This window comes from Rana temporaria, chromosome 12 (assembly GCF_905171775.1).
Source record: "Rana temporaria chromosome 12, aRanTem1.1, whole genome shotgun sequence".
In the NCBI taxonomy this organism is placed as follows: domain Eukaryota; kingdom Metazoa; phylum Chordata; class Amphibia; order Anura; family Ranidae; genus Rana; species Rana temporaria.
The window spans coordinates 14,247,638-14,269,793 of NC_053500.1; the positions used below are offsets into that span (position 1 = coordinate 14,247,638).

Sequence of the window (22,156 nt, forward strand, 5' to 3'; positions counted from 1 at the left end):
AAAACCACCACACTTACACGCACTGGAAATTGGGTTAACATGCACGCACTTTGACCACGCGGTCTCTAAAAAAAAAAAAAGAGAGGCGAAGGACTAACGGGGCTGGTTGAGCGGGCAAATCCTCTCACTCCCTTATAGGGAGTCCCTCTGCCCCGTTGGGCTTCAAAGCGGAGAAGGTAGGGCGGGCTGTGTGAGAGGACCCCCTCACACACCCGCCATTGCCACCCGGGGCATGGAGAAAGGTGGCAGATTGCCTCTGGGGGAGGCCTGCCTACTCCCAACTCCTGCAGTCCGGCTCCTCTCTCGAGTACACGCACAAAATACACTTTATAAAAAAAAAGCCTCGGAGTCATCTTTGACTCAGACATGACGACCCACCTCTTCTGAAGGACCAGGACGACACTGGATGCAAAGCGCCTTGAGGCAATTCAGTTCGCATTTGTAGCGCTATACAAGTTACTCACTCAATTATGACTAGGGAACGGGGGGCAACATCATTTAAGTCTAGCTTGTTGCTCTACTGAGTAGATAGATAGGAATTTGTGATTTGTGTGAATCTTTAGTGCATGATGGACCTCCAATACCAAGATATCTTGCGCGCTAAAATTTAGGATCATGTGATGAAACTAGAATATTTATTTAACGTTCAGTTAAAACCGGGTGAGTTGTTTTGTTATATAACTAAATATTATCTTTGTAAACAGCCCCCCCACTTTGTGGGGGTTTTCTCATTAGACATCCCCATGTGACTCATCACTGTAGTATATAGTGTGCTGCTCTGCTCAGGAATCTGCACTTGTTAGAGGTGAGTCTCAGAAGATCGAGCGTGTGTGTGTGCGTGTTTGTGTGTGTGTGTCTAGTAGTAGGGGAGGGGTGACTGTGTATAGGAAATAAAACTGAAAGGAGATTCTGTGTCAGTCTCTGGAGTTATGTCATTGCTGCAACATCTGCAGAGCTCATATGTGAGAATGTGTGTGACACCTAGCGGTGCAATCGGGCGCTCATGCAGTTTTTTTTTCTTTGCCAGCTAAGTCCCTATAGACCCCTGAAAAGAAGAGACATTTAAAAATGGCTAAAAGAAAAATGCAATCCTCTGGGCTAAAGGTAAGCAAATCTGATCACTAGATACTTATTACTGCAATTTTCTACTTTTGCTACATTATCCAGCTTTTTGCCTTTGCCAGAATGTTATATTCAAAATTCTTCTGCTGCAGATCAATGATCGCTGCTCTTCTATTAGATTTTCGGTCCTTTCTCCTACTGCAGATCTCTGCTCCCTATTCTTCTTCTCTTGCCCTTCTTCTTAATCTTCTTTAGTAGACCACACGCTTCTTACCCTTCTTCTGTAGACTGACGCTTCATACCCTTTTTCTGTAGACCGCTGCTTCTTACCCTTCTTTAGTAGACCACCTTCTTCTTACCCTTCTTCTGTAGACTGATGCTTCATACCTTTCTTTTGTAGACTGACACTTCATACTCTTTTTCTGTAGACCGCTGTTTCTTACCCTTCTTCAGTAGACCACCTGCTTCTTACCCTTCTTCAGTAGACAACCCGCTTCATACCCTTCTTCTGTAGACTGACGCTTCATACCCTTCTTCTGTAGACCGCTGCTTCTTACCCTTCTTCTGTAGACCTCTGCTTGTTACTCTTCTTCTGTAGACCACCGCTTCTTACCCATCTTCTGAAGACCATCGCTTCTTACCCATCTTCTGTAGAGCACAGCTTCTTTCCCATCTTCTGTAGTGCACTGTTTCTTACCCATCTTCTGTAGACCACCGCTTCTTACCCATCTTCTGTAGACCACCGCTTCTTACCCATCTTCTGTAGACCACTGCTTCTTACCCGTCGTCTGTAGACCACAACTTCTTACCAATCTTCTGTAGACCACTGCTTCTTACCAATCTTCTGTAGACCACTGCTACTTTCCCATTTTCTGTAGACCACCGCTTCTTACCCATCTTCTGTAGACCACCGCTTCTTACCCATCTTCTGTAGACCACCGCTTCTTACCCATCTTCTGTAGACCACCGCTTCTTATCCATCTTCTGTAGACCACCGCTTCTTATCCATCTTCTGTAGACCACCGCTTCTTACCCATCTTCTGTAGACCACCGCTTCTTACCCATCTTCTGTAGACCACTGCTTCTTATCCATCTTCTGTAGACCACCGCTTCTTACCCATCTTCTGTAGACCACTGCTTCTTACCCATCTTCTGTAGACCACCGCTTCTTACCCATCTTCTGTAGACCACCGCTTCTTACCCATCTTCTGTAGAGCACTACTTCTTACCCATCTTCTGTAGACCACTGCTTCTTACCCATCTTCTGTAGACCACCGCTTCTTACCCATCTTCTGTAGAGCACTACTTCTTACCCATCTTCTGTAGACCACTGCTTCATACCCTTCTTCTGTAGACCACTGCTTCTTAACCATCTTCTGTAGACCACCGCTTCTTACCCATCTTCTGTAGACCATTGCTAAATGTTTTGTGAACGTGGCTGACATTATATAACCTTATAACTCCCCCAGTGATGTTTTGCTTTGGCAGATAACACCTCTGTAGGTACTAAAAAAAAAATTGATATGATAAACACAACACAACAGATGTAAGCAGTAGTTTTGTTTTGAACACAAGCAGATTTTCTGATATTAATTTACAAACAATTATATCACTTTATTACATATTATAAAATACATTGGACTCATAACTTACTGCATACCCAGTAAAAACTGAACACTTAAAGAGGAGGTTCCATTAAAAAAAAAAAAAAGTCAGCAGCTACTAACACTGGAGCTGCTGACTTTGAATAAGGACACTTACCTGTCCTAGCCGCCACCGATGTCAGCCCCCACCGAGGCCGATCCTCGATCCTGGCAGCTCCAAACGCCTCCATCCACAGTAAGGGAAACAGGCAGTGAAGCCGTACGGCTTCACTGCCCGTTTCCTACTGCGCATGGGCGAGCAGCGTGGCGCTTTGTGAATGGGCTGGCTGCTTTCTGGGACACACACAGTTCCCAGAATGCAGCGTGCCCCATTCACAAGAAGACGCCCAGTGTAGGAGGAGGAAGAGAATCCACCGCGGACGATGAAGAGGCAGATATTTTTTTTTGGTGGAACCTCCACTTTAAGTGCTCAGAATTCACAGAGATGATTGCCATAAAGGATGCAAATTCCATAGCCACTGTGTAACTCAGGCTAAATAATGGTAGACCATAGAACACCTACACCTTTTTGTTATAGAGATGAGGAGAAGTGAAGGTGCTCTATGGTCCAAATCCTGAGTCAACAGCATTGGGCGACAAAGCTGATCCTCCATAGATACAGTACATTTAGTGAGCGTTATCAACTTGGGAAATATCAAGTAACAGGAAGGTCTCAAATGTACCTGGGTTCAAAATTCAGAAGGGGGGGGGGTACCATCATCCAAGTTATATTAGGAATTGAGGATAAAGACAGTTCCCCCACACTGGCCTCCAAGGAACAAGGGAATGCACTATCTCGGTACCAATTGGACAGAATACACATTAGGTAAAATAAGAATGTTTTATTTGTACACAAAGATAAAAACAGGATATCCAAATATAGATAGGAACATCATTCACAATGTTCATACCACAACAATGCTTAAAATACATGAGTGTCTATACATATGTGTTACTAATACTTAATGTACTCCAAAAAGTGGAGACGAGGTATAGTAGGTCCTCAGGGGACATGTGTTCCTTTACATGTTTCACTGGGTTCTACCGCTTCATCAGGGAGATCATATCTGGAATGGGATAACAGGATATGCATAATAGTGTACAAAAAACACACACTGAAATAATCACAGTTAATAAATGGGGAATGCGGTAGAAGGGGTATTTTTTGTACTCTTGACTATCATGCAAATCCTGTCATCCCATTCCAGATATGATCCTCCTGATGAAGCGGTAGAACCCCGTGAAATATGTAGAGGAACACATGTCCCGTGAGGACCTACTATACTTCTTGTCTCCTTTTGGAGTACATTAAGTATTAGTAAAATACATGTATAGACACTCTTGTACTTTAAGCATTGTTGTGGTATGAACATTGTGAATGATGTTCCTATCTATATTTGGATATCCTGGGCCAGATTCAGGTACAATAGCGCCCGTGTAACGTAAGCCGTTTACGTTACACCGCCGCAAGTTTTCAGTTTTAGTGCCCGATCCACAAAGCACTTACCTGTAAACTTGCGGCGGTGTATCGTAAACACGTCCGGCGCAAGCCCGCCCAATTCAAATGGGGCGTGTACCATTTAAATTAGGCACGCTCCCGCGCCGGACGTACTGCGCCTGCTCAGTTTTGAAATTCCCGCCATGCTTTGTGCGATGTGACGTCATTTTTTTGTATGGCGATGTGAGTTACGGCGTTTCCTATTCCCGGACGTCTTACGCAAAAAAAAAAAAAAAATTGAAATTCGAAGCGGGAACGACAGCCATACTTTAACATGGCTCGTGTAAAGTTAATGCATGTAAAATCATGACTAACTTTGCGACGGGAAAAAATTACTAGCGACGACGTAACGAACGCGAAAACCGCTGTGGATCGCCGTAAATGCTCATTAGCATACCCGACGCAGGAAAACGACGCAAACTCCACCCAGCGGCGGCCAAAGTATTGCATCCTAAGATCCGACAGTGTAAGTCAATTACACCTGTCGGATCTTAGGGCTATCTATGCGGAACTGATTCTATGAATCAGCCGCATAGATAGGACAAGAGATACAACGGAGTATCAGGAGATACGCCGTCATATCTATTCTGTGAATCTGGCCCAGGGTTCCTAGGTACTATTTACCACATGCACACTTTTCTGGAGGAACAATTGCTGAGTAATAAGAGAGCTATCCACGTGCTTGGAGTAGGAAAAGGGTTAAAGTGAAGTCACAATATCCACATACTGCTTTGTCACTTACTAAAATAGCTTTGCAAATTAAAATAGAACAGGAACAAAGTCATGCGTGAGTAGCTCTTCCAACCTTTGAGGGATTGAGCAACAATATTGCATGCCATAATGTCACTTGTTTGGAAGTAAGTAAGCATTATACAATTTAGGGCTTACGTCAACATTACCTAAACGTACCTGGAAAAGTGCCCTTTGTTTACTCTGCTTCATCATGTGACCGCGAACGCAGCCAACCTTTGTGGTTGGCAAGGCTTAAGGTTTATTTCTGTCACAAGGTTGTATTCTTGTGGTTTTCGTCAGCCACGAGTTTTCTTGTGGTTTGACGTCATTTAAGAATGCAGAGACGCTATTGATTTTCGTCATATTTTATTTTAGGCTATTTCTCTCTCTCTCTCTGATTTCACCTGCTGATCCGGCCAGTAACACACCTCCTGTATTAACAATAATGGAATGTGTGATTACGCTGCCTCAATAATATGGTGAGGCGACAACTGAAAAGTGACTATATAGTTAAACATATCATAAAGATAAAGTGCCAGTGCGAAAATAAATCCTTGAGTGTATACAAAAGTTATACTACAAAATCCAATAAAATATGAATAAAAAGGCTTCTTCTAAGTTGTGCAATACAGAAAGGGCCAGATTCACGGACAAGATACAGCGGCGTATCTCCTGATACGCCGTCGTATCTCTGAGTCCGGCCGGTCGTATCTATGCGCCTGATTCATAGAATCAGTTACGCATAGATTTCTATTAGATCCGACCGGCGTAAGTCTCTTACTCCGTCGGATCTTAACTGCATATTTGCGCTGGCCGCTAGGGGCGTGTACGCTGATTTACGCCTAGAATATGTAAATCAGCTAGATACGCGAATTCATGAACGTACGCCCGGCCGAAGCAGTACATTTACGCCGTTTACGTTAGGCTTTTCCCGGCGTAAAGTTACCCCTGCTATATGGTGGCGTAAGTGCGGCGTACCAATGTTAAAGGGGTGGTTCACCCTAAAAACTACTTTTTTTTATTACACTGGCCCCCCACATTACAATACGATTAAGGCTATTATTTTTTTTTTGATGCTGTACATACCTTTGTACAGCATATTCACCCGTGGCATCCGGGTTGCGAGTCCCGCGGGAGTGGGCGTTCCTCACATGCTGGTGATTGACGTTTTGACCAAAAACGAGCTCCCCCCCGTCGCGTAAGCCGCGTCACGGTTGGCGAAAGGAGCCGAACGGCGAGTCGGCTCTATACTGCGCATGCGCATCGCCGTTCGGCTCCTTTCGTCAATCGTGACGCGTCTTACGCGATGGGGGGAGCTCGTTTTTGGTCAAAACGTCAATCACAGACATGTTAGGAACGCCCACTCCCGCGGGACTCGCAACCCGGATGCCACGGGTGAATATGCTGTACAAAGGTATGTACAGCATCAAAAAAATAATAATAGCCTTAATCGTATTGTAATGTGGGGGGCCAGTGTAATAAGAAAAAGTAGTTTTTAGGGTGAACCACCCCTTTAAGTATGGCCGTCGTTCCCGCGTCGAATTTTGAATTTTTTACATTGTTTGCGTAATTCATCATTTACGTTCACTTTGGAGCAATGCACACTGGGAAATTCCACGGATGGCGCATGCGCCGTTCGGGAAAAACGTCAATCACGTCGGGTCAAGCCTAATTTACATAACACACGCCCACCTCTTCACAATTTGAATTAGGCGGGCTTACGCCGGCCTATTTACGCTACGCCGCCGCAACTTTCTTTTAAGAATACAGCACTTGCCTGTAAAAGTGGCGGAGGCGTAACGTAAATAGGATTCGTTACGCCCGCACAAAGAAACGCCGATCTACGTGAATCTACCCCAAAGTCTCTATTTCATATAGTGCTTCATAGAGAGGACACCACAGTGTTTCAGTCATTTCCAACTTGTGCTCCTTCCATTAGCTGAAGTGCAAGCTCACTTTCATTAATAGACACCAACGAGGAGATCTCCCTCTCTATTTTTCCTGTTTACCATTATCAATCAAAGTAAAAGAAAATCCCACATTTTGGGTTGTCCTGAGAAAACTAATAGAGGGGGACATCTTCCAATGGTGACACTAGTTATGGTGACCTGGGGGATCCCCAAGAAATTCCTTTAAACTGCAGTGATTTTCTCTCACTTCCTGATTGGCTATGGGGCAGGAAGTGAAGGGAAATCTCCGCAATGGGACACAAATGGTGGAAAAAAATATCACAGAGGTTATAACCCTCCCTTATGCAGCCTACACACGATGGGACATTCCGATAACAAAACCGTGGATTTTTTTCCGACGGATGTTGGCTCAACCTTGTCTTGCATACACACGGTCACACAAATGTTGTCGGAAATTCCAAACGTCAAGAACGCGGTGACGTACCACACGTACAACGAGCCGAGAAAAATTAAGTTCAATAGGCAGTGCGGCTCTTCTGCTTGATTCCGAGCATGCGTGGATTTTTGTGCATCGGAATTGGCTACAGATTTTTTGTTGACGGAAAATTTGAGAACCAGCTCTCAAACATTTGTTGTCGGAAATTCCGTCAGCAAATGTCTGATGGAGCCTACACAGGGTCGGATTTTCCGACAACAAGCTCATATCGAACATTTGTTGTCGGAAATTCTGACCGTGTGTACGCGGCATTACTCTGCCCAAAATAAAAATAAAAAGTTTTGCCTATAGTTCCACCTTAAAGTGTTTTTTTTTTTATATGGTCCTGCTGAAATTATTTAAGAATAACCTCGATTGTTTTTGTGTTCTTGTTTTTCAGCTGTCTTTGGCCCTGCTTTTCCTAGTCGTTGAAGGGATCTTCACATTTACCCCAACCTATACATGGACAGACGAGGAGACTGGGGAGGATTTCACATGCCAGCAGTGCCCCGAAGGGACCTTTGTGGCCAAACACTGCACGTCCACGAGTAAGACGGACTGCCAACCTTGCCCGGAGCATCATTACACTGGATACTGGAATTATGTGGAAAAATGCCGCTTTTGCAACGTTATTTGTGAGGACAAGGAGCAGGTCAAACATGAGTGCAATGCCACCCATAATAGAGTCTGCGAATGCAAGCCAGGCTTCCTATGGCACTCTCATTACTGCAAAAAGGATTGCAGAAATAAGACCGATTATGGTAAGTTATGACTATACCGTGTGTTTCAGGGCTACTTGAGCAGCATTAATCAGTAAGCTGCTGATGTTATGCAGAAAATGTCTCGGCCTCCCTGAATGTTTTTTTTATTATACCTTGCAGACAGTTTAATTGGACTCTTCATTATAGGCAGGTCTATGTCTCTCATTTTATGATTCAATACCGGGCAGTTTCACTCTTTGAAAGCCACAGTGTTATGCCCTCTCCCTCGGCTGGTCAACTGTGTTCAGGGTCTAAATTGTGTTGGTCAACCATGGCCTGAAGAGTTCGGACCTGAAGAACTGACCAGGTCTCCTGGTATAGCTCAATGGGCCACGGAGTGTAGTAAATTGCTTCATGAGGTTAAAAAAACAAAGAGAGTGGTTCCACAGTATGAAGAGAGGAGATAAAAGATGACTTGCATCTACTGAGGCTGTGGTCACCCAAATGGGTGGGAAACACACAACCTTCCATGGTGAAGAAAACCATGCAGGATTAAGATGGTTTTGCTCTATGCCTAAAGCCCCGTACACACAATCAGAATTTCCGATGGAAAAAGTCAGACTGACTTTTTCCCTCGGAAATTCCGACCGCGTGTATGCCCCATCAGACTTTTTTCCAAGGAATTCCATCAGAGTTTAGATAGAAAACATGTTCTCTTTTATGCCGATGGAATTCCGTCCGAGTTTGGCCGGGCAAAAGCCTGATCGTGTGTACGGGGCATTAAAGGTTTCCATCCTTGATTCTTTGAGGGATTCTCAGGAAGGTATAAGGAATCAGTAAGTGAAAGAGAAGTCGAAAAAAAAAAAGGCCTGTTGGTGGTCCGATTGGCAGAGGCTCCCAAAGTTGTATTTCTAAGAATGGGTAGGAGTCTATTTTATTGAAACCTCAAATTCCTTTATTTCACAGACTCCTCTGGCACCCACTAGTCCAATCATTGTTGTCAGCTGGAAAGAATACTGCAGTTTGTGTTAGCCGCCAGAACTATTAATATTCTTTAGTAGTAGTTCGCCCAGGAATACTCGCCCAGGTGAAGCTTACTGCCTATTTTTTTGCATTTAGTAGAAATATAATGCCTTTCTATTGACTAGTTGCAGTATATGGGTTTGTTTTTGGAGTCTAATTGAAAATGTATTTACTAATAGTTACATTCAGTTGGGCTTGTTCTGTAATGTTTGCTGGAGGCATTTTGATAATCCTCCAACAGTTTAATGAATATTAGGAACATTCCTCGGTACTTAAAGCGGATGTCCCCTGAAAAATAAATATTAAAAGCCAGCAGCTACAAATACAGCAGCTGCTGACTTTTAATATCAGTACACTTAGGCCCCGTACACACCATAGAATATATCCGCAGATAAATCCCATCGAATGGGTTTCAGCGGATAGATTCTATGGTGTGTACACTCCGGCGGATATTTATCCACGGATAAATCTCCCCTGGGATGGATTTTCAGCAGATGAATATTTGCTGACATGCTCAACAAATCCATCTGCTGAAGTCCATCCCAAAGGATGGATCCGCTCGTCTGTACAGACTCACCGGATCCATCCGTCCAAAGGGATTCCCCGCACGCGTCGTAATGATTTGACGCATGCGTGGAATTCCTTATATGACAGCGTCGCGCCCGTCGCCGCGTCATAATCGCGGCGACACGTCATCGCCAGAGGATTTCGGCGCGGATTTCAATGCGATGGTGTGTACACGCCATCGCATAGAAATCTTCTGAAATCCTCGAGAGGATTTATCCGCGGATACGGTCCGCTGGACCGTATCCGCGGATAAATCCTCTCGTGTGTATGGGGCCTCACCTGTCCTGGAGTCCAGCGCCGTCCGCAGCAGAGGACGAGCGATCCGGTCAGATCCCTTGACCGGCACCTGGCTCAGCCTCTCAGCAAGGTGCTGAGAGCCTGTGCCAGCCACTCCCGCTCCCTCTACAGCTCAGCTCTCCAGTGATCACGGGGGGAATGGGGCAGAACAGAGAGCCTGTGAGTGACAGTCACCAGCTCTCTGCACATTGAGCACTGAGAACTGAGCAATCAGCAGTGTTTGATCACTCGGTTCTCAGCTTTAGAGCAGGGTACTGATGCTGCATCCACATAGGTAAGTATGATTCTGAAAGAAATCCTCAACTTCTCTTTTAATTATTTTTGGCTGGCGATTTTGCATTGAAGTCAGTGGGATGCGATTTTGCGGTACAACCTAATAGTATAGTGCAAAACTCATACTGTGTAGCTGTTAGCCATTGCAGGCTTGTTGGCCATCGTCAGTGCAGTGCATGTAAATTATGGCTATGTAGGGTTTGTGACCAACAGAAAGGTAAACCCAACAGGTTGTTGTGGTGAGATGGGCCAAAATATTTTTTTTATAGGAATACATTATCCAAATGGATTGGTTACGGCCTGGATTCTTTCCAAAATGTAGATAATATAACTGGATACTAACTTTTATGGGTAAAGTTGATCCAGGAACTTATCCGATGGCCTCTCCAGAGATCAGGAAGGAATTATTTCCCCTGCTAGAGCAAATTTTATAATGCTTTACTGGGGGATGTTGCCCTCCTCTGGACCAACTGTGGGTATTGGATTGTGTATATTGGATTGTATGATTTGTATTGGTTGAACTGGGTGGACTTGTGTCTTTTTTCAACCAGACTATGTAAATCTTGGGGTCTAGTTGGAGTATATTGGCGAATCTCTGGTGCCCATTGGAAGTGTATGTCCCTCTCTGCCTATTGAGAAATGTTTGTTACGGTTCACTCACACCGGGGTGGAAAAACGATAACCCAGAATTTGATGAGGAACTCCTATTTTGACCAGTCTGTGGTGTTTTTTTTTTTTGGAAAGAATACTGACTTTCCCAATGTGAACTGTGAAAAAAATTACAATCTTGACGATTATCTAACCTCTCTCTCAATTTTTGTTAACAGAAAATTTAGAGTGCGATCATGAAGTATTCGAATTTGTCGCACACCAGCATTTTACAAAGGAAAACTTCCTCCTGCTTCTGCATACTGTGAGCCAGCAGGAAGCTAGCAAAAGGATCGGCCGTAAACAGATCCGCCAGCTGCTGAGAAAGATTAAAAATTCACAGCCTCGTAAAGCTCTTCTTCCACAACTGATGAAGCTTGTGAAAGAAACCAACATGACCCACTTGGAGAGGGAGCTGCAAAACAGGTTTATTCAATAGTGCTAAGAGTGCCGGAAACCGTACCTGCTGTATTGGTCCCGTTTATTGACTATCCAGCAATATGGCTCCTTCCAAAGGTTCAACTAGGCTGGACCAATCCCAGTAACCAGGAACACGGTTACCTAGGGGTGAAAAAAGCAAGATGGCAGTTGCTGCTGAAAAAATGTGTGGCAGAAACTTTATCCTTTATGAGTTAGAATTAAAAATGACAAGTAGGATGCCGTCTGTCACTAGCGTTGACACATTGACATTGAAGTTTTTGTATTTCTGATCCCCCCCTCCTTGCCGTAACGTTTGATCCAAAGATATTTCCACTTCCTTTAACAGGGCGACAACGTTGTTCTGTAGTAAAATCTCACTGCAACATTGTTATGCTAAGGACAGGGTAGTTTTGGATGGACTCTGCATGCACATCCCTAAACATCCTTAAAGCTGAACTCCCGAAATTCAGGTACTTTGGAAAAACTGTTAAAGTGATTTTAAAGTTTCTTTTTTTATATAGTTAAAATTAACAAACATGTTATACTTGCCTGCCCTGTAGAATGGTTTTGCACAAAGCAGCCCAGTCTTCCTCTTCTCAGGTCCCTCTTCGGTGCTCCTGGCCCCTCCCTCATGTTGAGTGCCCCCACAGCACCCGAGCTCTCTTTGTCAATTCAGACACAGGGTCGTGGCCCGGCTCCACCCCCTTTCTATCCTCATTGGCTGACTGATTTCTATTAACAGCAGCGGGAGCCAATGGCGCCGCACTGCTGTCTCAGCCAATGGGGATGGGAGTCCTGGACAACCAAGACACTCCTGCAACATCGCTGGATCTGAAGGGGCTCAGGTTAGTATTAGGGGGCTGTTGCACACAGAAGGCTTTTTATCTTAATGCATCGAATGCATTAAGATAAAAAAACTTTCTGCCTTTACAAATACTTAAAGTCCAACCAGGTGCCTGCCACCTTGTAGACTTATCTCTATTATTCACATCTGACAGGTTTATTGTGCTCCAGGAAGATAATTTCAGCAGCTCCGACACTGCTCATTCAAGAGCAGAATTGCTGGAAATGCTATGCCTACCCCTCCCCTCTTTCTGTCCATTCACAGAAGCCTTTGTATTGTGTGAACTCATTCACACAATATAAAGGCTTCTCTGTATGGGCAGCAGAGGGGAGGGACTGGCATAGCTGCTCTGTATGTGTTTCTGTCCTCCCAACGAGGTGCCTGCCACCTTGTACACTTATCTCTATTATTCACATCTCACAGGTTTATTGTGCTCCGGGAAGATAACCTCAGGTGCTCTGACACTGCTCATTCAAAAGCAGAATTGCTCAACTCATTCAAAAGCAGAATTGCTGGAAATGCTATGCCTACCCCTCCCCTCTTTCTGCACATTCACAGAAGCCTTTGTATTGTGTGAACTCATTCACACAATACAAAGGCTTCTGTGAATTAGCAGCAGAGGGGAGGGGCTGGCATAGCTGCTCTGTGTTTGCTTCTGTCCTCCCAACGAGGTGCCTGCCACCTTGCAGACTTATCTCCATTTATTGTGTGCCAGGAAGATAGCTTCAGGAGCTCCAACACTGCTCGCTGGGGTCTCAACTCATTCAAGAGCAGAGTTGCTGGGACTGCTATGCCCACCCCTCTTTCTGCCCATTCACAGAAGCCTTTGTATTGTGTGAACTCATTCGCAAAATACAAAGGCTTCTCTGAATGGGCAGCAGAGGGGAGGAACTGGCACAGCTGCTCTGTGTGTGCGTCTCTCCTCTCACAGCCGGAGTGCATCCTCTGGGAGTGCAATAAACCTGCAGTAGAGATACAGTAAGTCCCGGAGATGACATGCACCTAATTGGCCTTAACTCATAGTGTGTCTGCACTTTTTGCAAAGTTGTTGAATTCCTAGAATTTAGCTTTGTTTTTTTGTACATTCAAAGAGATTTGGGAAATTTACTTTTTTTCTCTCCCACTTCATGGCCCTCAGAAGGCACTGGCTACATCACCAGGGCCTCACAGCTTTCCCCTGGGAAGGCTACATCAACTTTCAGGGAAATTTTACCAGGTTACTCACATTCACTCTAGGGGAGCTTTTACAAACGCTGGCAGATCTTGACACATGTGCCAATCTTGTGCATGCTCAGTCGAAGACCTAGGAGTAGCATGTCATTGAAACACAAACCATGCCGGGTATAACTGTAACTGCCACTTTTGCTGGACAGCTTTGCCCTTCTACAGGAAGTGGAAATATTATGGGATCTACTGGCAGGATCAAAAGGCAACCAAACTATAGACACAGGAAACTCTCTGTGTTAATACCAACTAGTGACAGACTGCTGAGAAAAGGGGAGAGTGTCGCCTCTCTTAAAATGGGGGTATAATAGATGAAAATTGTGCCTACATCCCATTGAATATAAAGAAAGATGTGACCACAAATATTTGACAACTTTTGGGTGCTTGAGGCCAGTAAGAGTCAATATTTGGGTCAGGGATTGGGGGGAGGGGGATTTTGGGGGGGACTTTTCGCGGCACTGATACAAACAATCTGGTAAAAGGTATCGATATTTATTTGACAAAGAAAATACATATATAATACAGATGAAATTTTAAGAACAATCCCCACATCATACATCAGAAAGTGATTAACAGACTGTGTTTTAGTGGAATCGATGACCTCGACCGGTTTCGCGGTTTTACCGCTTCTTCAGGAGGAGATTATATTCTAAAAGGTATATATAAACAGTTGAAATAAACAAGCAGAACATACAAAATATATATACATTATGTATAATTCAAAACAGCGCATTATACAGTAGAGCAAAGCACTCACCCAGGCTGGTCATATGGTCGGACGTGAAACCTGGCAAAAGCCTTCTGTGGCGCGTGGAGGGGGATATTTTTATTTAGACGGGCTCTATTAGGATAAGGAGTAGAATGAATAATATATATATAACAAGGATGGCCAATTAGTTATTGAGGTATGGATCACCAGGGGGTGAGGAAGGTGTGTGAATGACCAAACAGGATGAAAAGAACAAGGAAGGGAGGGAGGGGAAGAATTGGAAAGGGGGGGGGGAAAAAGAAGGAGGGAAGAAGAGAAAGGAATGGGAGAAAGGGAAAGGGGGGGAAAGGAAAGAAAATAGGGGAAGAAGGGGAGGAAAACAAGAGGAGGAGCGGAAAAAGAGTTATTGGAGCGGGACAAGGGGGGAGGGAAAAGTGGGGGGGGGGGGAACTCCCCCCCCCCCCCCACTTTTCCCTCCCCCCTTGTCCCGCTCCAATAACTCTTTTTCCGCTCCTCCTCTTGTTTTCCTCCCCTTCTTCCCCTATTTTCTTTCCTTTCCCCCCCTTTCCCTTTCTCCCATTCCTTTCTCTTCTTCCCTCCTTCTTTTTTCCCCCCCCCTTTCCAATTCTTCCCCTCCCTCCCTTCCTTGTTCTTTTCATCCTGTTTGGTCATTCACACACCTTCCTCACCCCCTGGTGATCCATACCTCAATAACTAATTGGCCATCCTTGTTATATATATATTATTCATTCTACTCCTTATCCTAATAGAGCCCGTCTAAATAAAAATATCCCCCTCCACGCGCCACAGAAGGCTTTTGCCAGGTTTCACGTCCGACCATATGACCAGCCTGGGTGAGTGCTTTGCTCTACTGTATAATGCGCTGTTTTGAATTATACATAATGTATATATATTTTGTATGTTCTGCTTGTTTATTTCAACTGTTTATATATACCTTTTAGAATATAATCTCCTCCTGAAGAAGCGGTAAAACCGCGAAACCGGTCGAGGTCATCGATTCCACTAAAACACAGTCTGTTAATCACTTTCTGATGTATGATGTGGGGATTGTTCTTAAAATTTCATCTGTATTATATATGTATTTTCTTTGTCAAATAAATATCGATACCTTTTACCAGATTGTTTGTATCAGTGCCGCGAAAAGTCCCCCCCAAAATCCCCCTCCCCCCAATCCCTGACCCAAATATTGACTCTTACTGGCCTCAAGCACCCAAAAGTTGTCAAATATTTGTGGTCACATCTTTCTTTATAGTGACAGACTGCATCATATATATTCATTTTATTGTCCATAGTTCTACATAAAGTATGGCTAAAGGCAAAACTTTTTTCAGTGGAGAGGGATCAGACCCCCTGTCAGTTTTTATTGATGTCTGTGCCCCCGTTAGTGATATTAGTGATATTAGCCCTTTCTCTTTGTCCTGTTTACCATTGTCAGTGAAAATTAAAGTAAAAGAAAATGCAACATTTTGGGTTGTCCCCAAAAAAGGTAATAGAGGGGGAAATCTTCCAATGGGGACACTAGTTCAGATTACCTGGGGGTCTCCAAAGGTATTTCCCCAAAATCTCCCCAAAAAATAAACCAACATGGAGTTATACCATCTTTCTCTATCAAATAGAAAAAAAGTTTTGCCTATAGGTTTACTTCAAGGTTTACACCCCAAATCCTCCAACCACACTCCACTTCTACTGATTCATTTCCAGTGGAGTCCTTCATTCTGTTTATCCAATAGGTCTACTTTTTACTTTTGTCTTCTTTAACTGCCAAGTTCCTAACAGTCGTGCAATATAACACAACCTCAAACATTCTGAATGAGAACAATGTTCTATGGCGGAAAAAATGGACTCTTTGTTTCTCTGTTCTTGATGAAGATTGATGAAGATGATAATGAAGATGTTGTTGTTGATGTTGTTGTTGATGTTGTTGTGTGTTTTCAGTCATATTTAACTCCAATTTTGATCGATCGGTCAAGACTGTTTCACTGTGTAAGGGATCGTTGAACTGAATCATTTTGCAATTTGCAGGAAATACTAGTTACAATTTCCCTTTTTTTTTTTTTTTTTTGTACGCCAAGTATTAAAAATAAACAAAAGAAAAAAGTGTTCACCTCAAAATTATTTTTTATACCTTTCACCCCAAGAAGTTTGAGAAGAGATATTTTTTTAATTATTTTGCTCTGTAAATTCTGACAAAAAAAGTTATTTTTTAAAAATAAAGAGTCTTTTTTTTTTTATTCTATTTTCTTATGCCTTTTTATTGGTGGTATTGATGGCGAAAAAATATTCAGGGGTTGTAACCCTTTCCTACTACTATTCAAAACTGGAAACAAGTTTTGGCTTTGGATATACTGAAGCAATAGTATACACTATGGCCCGGATTCTCAGAGGACTTACGACGGCGTAGCGCCATGTACGCCGTCGTAAGTCCGAATCCGAGCCGTTGTATCTATGCGCCTGATTCTTAGAATCAGTTACGCATAGATTTCTATTACATCCGACTGGCGTAAGTCTCTCATTACTGCCGCTAGGGGCGTGTAAGCTGATTTACGCGTCGAAATATGTAAATTAGCTAGATACGCGAATTCCCGAACATACGCGCGGCCGACGCAGAAAAGATACGCCGTTTACGTTAGGCTTTTCCCGGCGTAATGTTGCCCCTGCTATATGAGGCATAACTGCGGCGTACCAATGTTAAGTATAGGCGTCGTTCCCGCGTCGAAATTTGAAAAAGTTACGTCGTTTGCGTAAGTCGTCCGTGAATGGGGCTGGACGTCATTTACGTTCGCGTCGAAACCAATGACGTCCTTGCGGCGTACTTTGGAGCAATGCACACTGGGATATTCCACGGACGGCGCATGCGCCGTTCGGGAAAAACGTCAATCACGTCGGGTCACAGTACATTTACATAAAACACGCCCCCCCTGATCAAAATTTTAATTAGGCAGGCTTACGCCGGCCGATTTACGATACGCCGCCGCAACTTACGGAGCAAGTGCTTTGACAATACAGCACTTGCCCGTCTAAGTTGCGGAGGCGTAACGTAAAGCAGATACGTTACGCCCGCACAAAATTACGCCGCTGGAGGAGAATCTGGCCCTATATTGTCACAAGTTTTGGGACGCCTGCCTTTACACCTACATGAACTTTAATGGCATCCCAGTCTAAGGCCCTGTACACACGGGCAAGAATCTCGTCAGGAAAAAAACATAGTTTTCCCTGACGAGATTCTTGGCAAGAATCTCTTGCCGCCCGAGTGTACACACTAACCTTTTCAAAAGAACCGCGGTTCTTAGCGGTGACGTCATCGTGTACGACGAGCATGAGCTCGTCACATTCGATGCCGTCGCCGCCATCTTGCTTCACCCTACCTATGCTGTGGAAGCTACCGTGCATGCGTCAAAGTCATTTAGAGCATGCGCAGGTTTTCACGGTGACAGGTAAGTATACACACTCTCGGGTTTCCCGTCGGGAAACAGACCAACAAGAATCTCGACGAGAAAAAAGAGCGCAGGTTCTCTTTTTTTTTTTTTTTTAGATTCTGGCCAGATTTCCTGGCGAGAAACCTGAAAGCCTCGTACACACAAATGGTAATCTCGGCAAGAAGCAGTTTTCTTTTTGGTTTTTGCAGAGAAAACCGGTCGTGTGTACAAGGTCTTAGTCTGTAGGGTTCAATATTGAGTTGGCTCCGCCCTTTACAGCTATAACAGCTTCAACTCTTCTGGGAAGGCCGTCCACAAGGTTTAGGAGTGTCTATGGGAATGTTTGACCATTCTTCCAGAAGCGTATTTGTAAGGTCAGGCACTGATGTTGGACAAGAAGGCCTGGCTCGAAGTCTCCGCTCTAATTCATCCCAAAGGTGTTCTATCGGGTTGAGGTCAGGACTCAGTGCAAGCCAGTCAAGTTTCTCCACGCCAAACTGAGAAATGCTGAGAAATATAGTCAGATAATTATCCATCATGCCATACCATCAGGGATGCGTGTGATTGGCCCCACATACATTCTGCAGCAGGACAATCGTCCCAAACATACAGCCAATGTCATTAAGAATTATCTTCAGTGTAAAGAAGAACAAGGAGTCCTGGAAGTGATGGTTTAGTCCTCCACAGAGCCCTGATTTCGGCATCATGGAGTCTGTCTGGGATTACATGAAGAGACAGAAGGATATGACAGAAGAGAGAGACTACAAATTAAACTCAGACTTCTGACAAAAATCAGTGGATCAAAGACTACCAATTAGCCAGGCTAGTTACCACCTAGCACTACTAGATTTATTAGCAGTCTGTTTAGGACCAGGGTCCTACAATCAGATCCGTGCCTTGCAAAAATCCTGTCTCTGAGCTCTTTAGGCAGTTCCTTTGACCTCATGGCATTTGCTCTGATACAGTATGCTTTGTCAGCTATGAGGCCTTTTATCTAGAGGTGTGTGCTTTTCCAAATCATGTTCAACCAACCAGTGGCGTCACTAGGGTTGGTGTCACCCGGTGCGGAAAAAATTGGTGTCAACCCCCCCCCCCTCGACCAATTATAGTCCCTCTTCAGAACAGACCACCCTCCCCCATTATAGACCCCCCCCCCACTAAGTACAGACTCCCTTTTTTCAATATAACCCACTCCCATTAAGTACGTATCCATAAGTATATACCTCCCCTCAGTGCAGACCCCCCCATTAGCATAGACACCCCCTAGAACAGACCCCCTCCATAAGCATAGACCCCCCTCAGTGCAGCCCCTCTCCATAAGCATAGATCCCCCTCAGGGCAGACCCCTCTACAAAAAAATAGATCCCACTCAGTGCAAACCCCCCTCTCACTAAGCATTGTAGACCCCCCCTCAGTGCAGCCCCCCTCCATAAACATAGATCCCCCTCAGGGCAGACCCCCTCTCCATAAGCAGAGATCCCCCTCAGTGCAACCCCCCCCCCCTCCATAAGCATAGACCTCCCCTTAGTGCAGAACCCCCTCTACAAAAAAATAGATCCCACTTAGTGTTTCCCCCCCCTCTCCCTAAGCATAGTAAACCCCCCATCAGTGCAGCCCCCCTCCATAAACATAGATCCCCCTCAGGGCAGACCCCCCTCTCCATAAGAAGAGATCCCCCTCAGTGCAAACCCCCCCCCTCCATAAGCATAGACCCCCCTCAGTGCAGAACCCCCTCTCACCTCCCATAGCACCCCCGGGCTATATATATATATATAGAGAGAGAGAGCTGTGTCCAGTTCCCACCCCCCCCCCATCATCAGACGAGCACAGGCTACACATACTCACATAGACACCATGGCAATCCCCCCCTCCTCTCACCTCGGGTCGGCGGCGGTCATCCCCTCAACATGCTGACACCCTCCCGGCGCTCCAGCCCGTTACAGCACCAGCTTGGGGCCACGCAGACACACGTCCCGGGCGGCAGCTGGAGAGATGAGAACTGTGTGCAGCCGCGCCGCCCGGGCAGAGATAGTGCAGACACGTGACAGGCTCAGCACGCAGCAGGGACGTTGGAGGCAGAAAGGACACACGCGCGGCTGCGGCGCACGGCACTAGAGATGTTTGGCCAGGACCCTCCTCACCCTCAGAAGAGTCGGATGGTGTCACCCCTCTAGCGGGTGTCACCCTGTGCGGAGCGCACCCCCCGCTCCTCATCCTCAGAAGAGTCGGATGGTGTCACCCCTCTAGCAGGTGTCACCCGGTGCGGAGCGCACCCCCCGCACCCCGCTAGCAACGCCTCTGCAACCAACTTAATTTACCACAGGTAGACTCCAAACAAGGTGTAGAAACATCTCCGCAATGATCAAGAGAAATGGGAGGCACCTGAGCTAAATTGTTGTTGGAAAAGGTCTGAATACTTATGCCAAGCACACAGCCAAGACAATACAGGAGTGGCTTAGGGACAACTCTGTGAAGGTCCTACGTAGAGTGGCCCAACCAGAGCTCTGATTTGAACCCCATTGAACATCTCTGGAGAGATCTGAAAATGGATGTCCACCGACGGTCCCCATCCAACTTGACTGAGCTTGAGAAGATTTGCAAAGAACAATGGCAGAAAATCTCCCAATCCCGGTGTCCAAGGCTTGTCGTGTCATACCCAAAAAAGACTCGAGGCTGTAATCGCTGCCAAGGGTGCTTCAACAAAGTATGCAGTAATGGGTCTGTACCTAACTACATGTGATATTTCAGCTTTTTTCTTTTTAATAAATTCACAGACATTTCTAAAATTTTGTTTTCACTTTGTCATTATTGGGTACTGATTGTAGATTAATGAGGACAACAAAATGAATGTAAACAACTGTAGTATCAGGCTGCAACACAATAAAATAAAAAAAGAGAAGGGGGTCGTACTTACTTTACAATACTTTATGAATGCACTATACAGTATATAATAAATAGTGTGGGCTGGGAGTGGGCTGGTGCACTATAATAGGTTTTTCATCTCAATGCATGCACTGAGGTGAAAAACCGGGAGGGTTTACATCCCCTGTACTGTTGTTCTGGGCGAACCGACGTAACTGTATGTCGGTTCGCATTTTGACCACTAGGCCACGCACCCGCGGCGCCACTCCGGAGCCAATGAAAGTGCAGCGATGACCACCGGACACCCGCAATCACTCGTGACAGAGCGAGAACTGGGATCTGTGTGTGTAAACAAAAAAATGGCCCGGTCATTGGGCAGCCAAATCTTCTGGGGCTGAAGTAGTTAAATATTTTTTTTCCTTTTTAAATTCTTTAACATTGACTGTAAATACCACTTTTTTCAAAGTTTTATTAACTTTTTTTTAAAGCAGATTCACAACCGGTAAAATATATTTGCAATGATGTAAATCACTTCTGTACCTTAAAAGTCCCATTTATTCTCAACAGTTGTGGGTTACCATATATACTCGAGTATAAGCCGACCTGAATATAAGCCGAGGCACCTAATTTTACCACAAAAAAATGGGAAAACGTATTGACTCGAGTATAAGGCTAGGGTGTCCATCTGCATGCCTCACTGTGCCTCACTGTGTCCATGCCTCACTGTGTCCATGCAGGGCAGTCTTAATAGCATCATGGGCCCCTGGGCAAAGTAATGCTCTGGGGCCCCTACAATGATGACAGTGCAGGTAAACAGACATCAAGTAGGTAGGAGGCAGACTGCCTCCCCTGTGCATCTATCACTCTCAGTGCCATTATGGTGTCCCAAATTTCGGGGCAGCGTGGGCTCAAGGACAAGCTAGTTTGGGGAAAGTGCAGGGGCCCCCCATGCAGCTGGGGCCCCTGGGCAGTGCCCAGGTGTGCCCTCTCATTAAGACAGCCCTGTGTCCATGCCTCACTGTGTCCATGTGCATGCCACACTGTGCCCATGCCTCACTGTGCCTATGCCTTACTGTGTCCATGCCTCACCGTGCCTTACTGTGCCCATGCCTCACTGTGCCTATGCCTTACTGTGTCCATGCCTCACCGTGCCTCACTGTGCCCATGCCTCACTGTGCCTATGCCTTACTGTGTCCATGCCTCACCGTGCCTCACTGTGTCCATGCCTCACTGTGTCCATGACTAGACTTAAGTTTAACATGGGAGTATATAGAAAGGGTGCCCGGCTTTGAAAAGTCGGTGCTCCCCGGCCGTAGGTCCCCCAGACATCAACCTTTGCACACTTGTAGAGGAGAACTTGGGCTACATGTGTGCCAAGTTTTGGATCCAGAGGACCTACGTCCAGCCGATACCGGGTCCCCAAATTTACCAGAGAAATTACCATTTAACATAAGAAGTCTATAGAAGGGGTGCCCGAATTTGAAAAATTGGTGCTCCCCGGCCGTAGGCCTCACAGACGGCAACCTTTGCACACTTGTAGAGAAGAACTTGGGCTACATGTGTGCCAAGTTCTAGGTCCAGGGGACCTACGGCTAGCCAGTACCGGGTCCCCAAAGTTACCGGAGAAATTACCATTTAACATTGGAGTCTATGGAAGGGGTGCCCAGGTTTGAAAAATCGGTGCTCCCCGGCCGTAGGTCCTCCGCACAACAAACTTTGCACACTTGTAGAGGAAGAGTGGGGCTGTATGTGTGCCAAGTTTGGGTTCCAGAGGTCCCAGCCGGTACCGGGTCCCCAAAGTCCGGGAGATCAGGCGCCAAAAGGTGACTCG

The 22,156-nt window shown here is 45.3% G+C and overlaps 1 protein-coding gene across 1 annotated transcript; it reads left to right on the top strand.

Moving 5' to 3' along the window:
* The first annotated feature begins 776 nt into the window (after positions 1 to 776).
* Positions 777 to 11,392, top strand: TNFRSF6B (TNF receptor superfamily member 6b). The gene is made up of 3 exons (XM_040331838.1): positions 777 to 1,104; positions 7,721 to 8,081; positions 11,009 to 11,392. The coding sequence occupies exons 1-3, from the start codon at positions 1,069 to 1,071 to the stop codon at positions 11,266 to 11,268; spliced, it is 657 nt and encodes a 218-aa protein (XP_040187772.1). The 5' UTR covers positions 777 to 1,068; the 3' UTR covers positions 11,269 to 11,392.
* The last annotated feature ends 10,764 nt before the right edge of the window (positions 11,393 to 22,156 follow it).

Excerpts from the sequence above, each read along its gene's own strand:
- TNFRSF6B (XM_040331838.1), top strand. The coding sequence starts at position 1,069 with ATGGCTAAAAGAAAAATGCAATCCTCTGGGCTAAAG. Across the intron at positions 1,105-7,720 it reads TGCAATCCTCTGGGCTAAAG|CTGTCTTTGGCCCTGCTTTT; the intron begins GTAAGCAAATCT and ends CTTGTTTTTCAG. Across the intron at positions 8,082-11,008 it reads CAGAAATAAGACCGATTATG|AAAATTTAGAGTGCGATCAT; the intron begins GTAAGTTATGAC and ends TTTTGTTAACAG.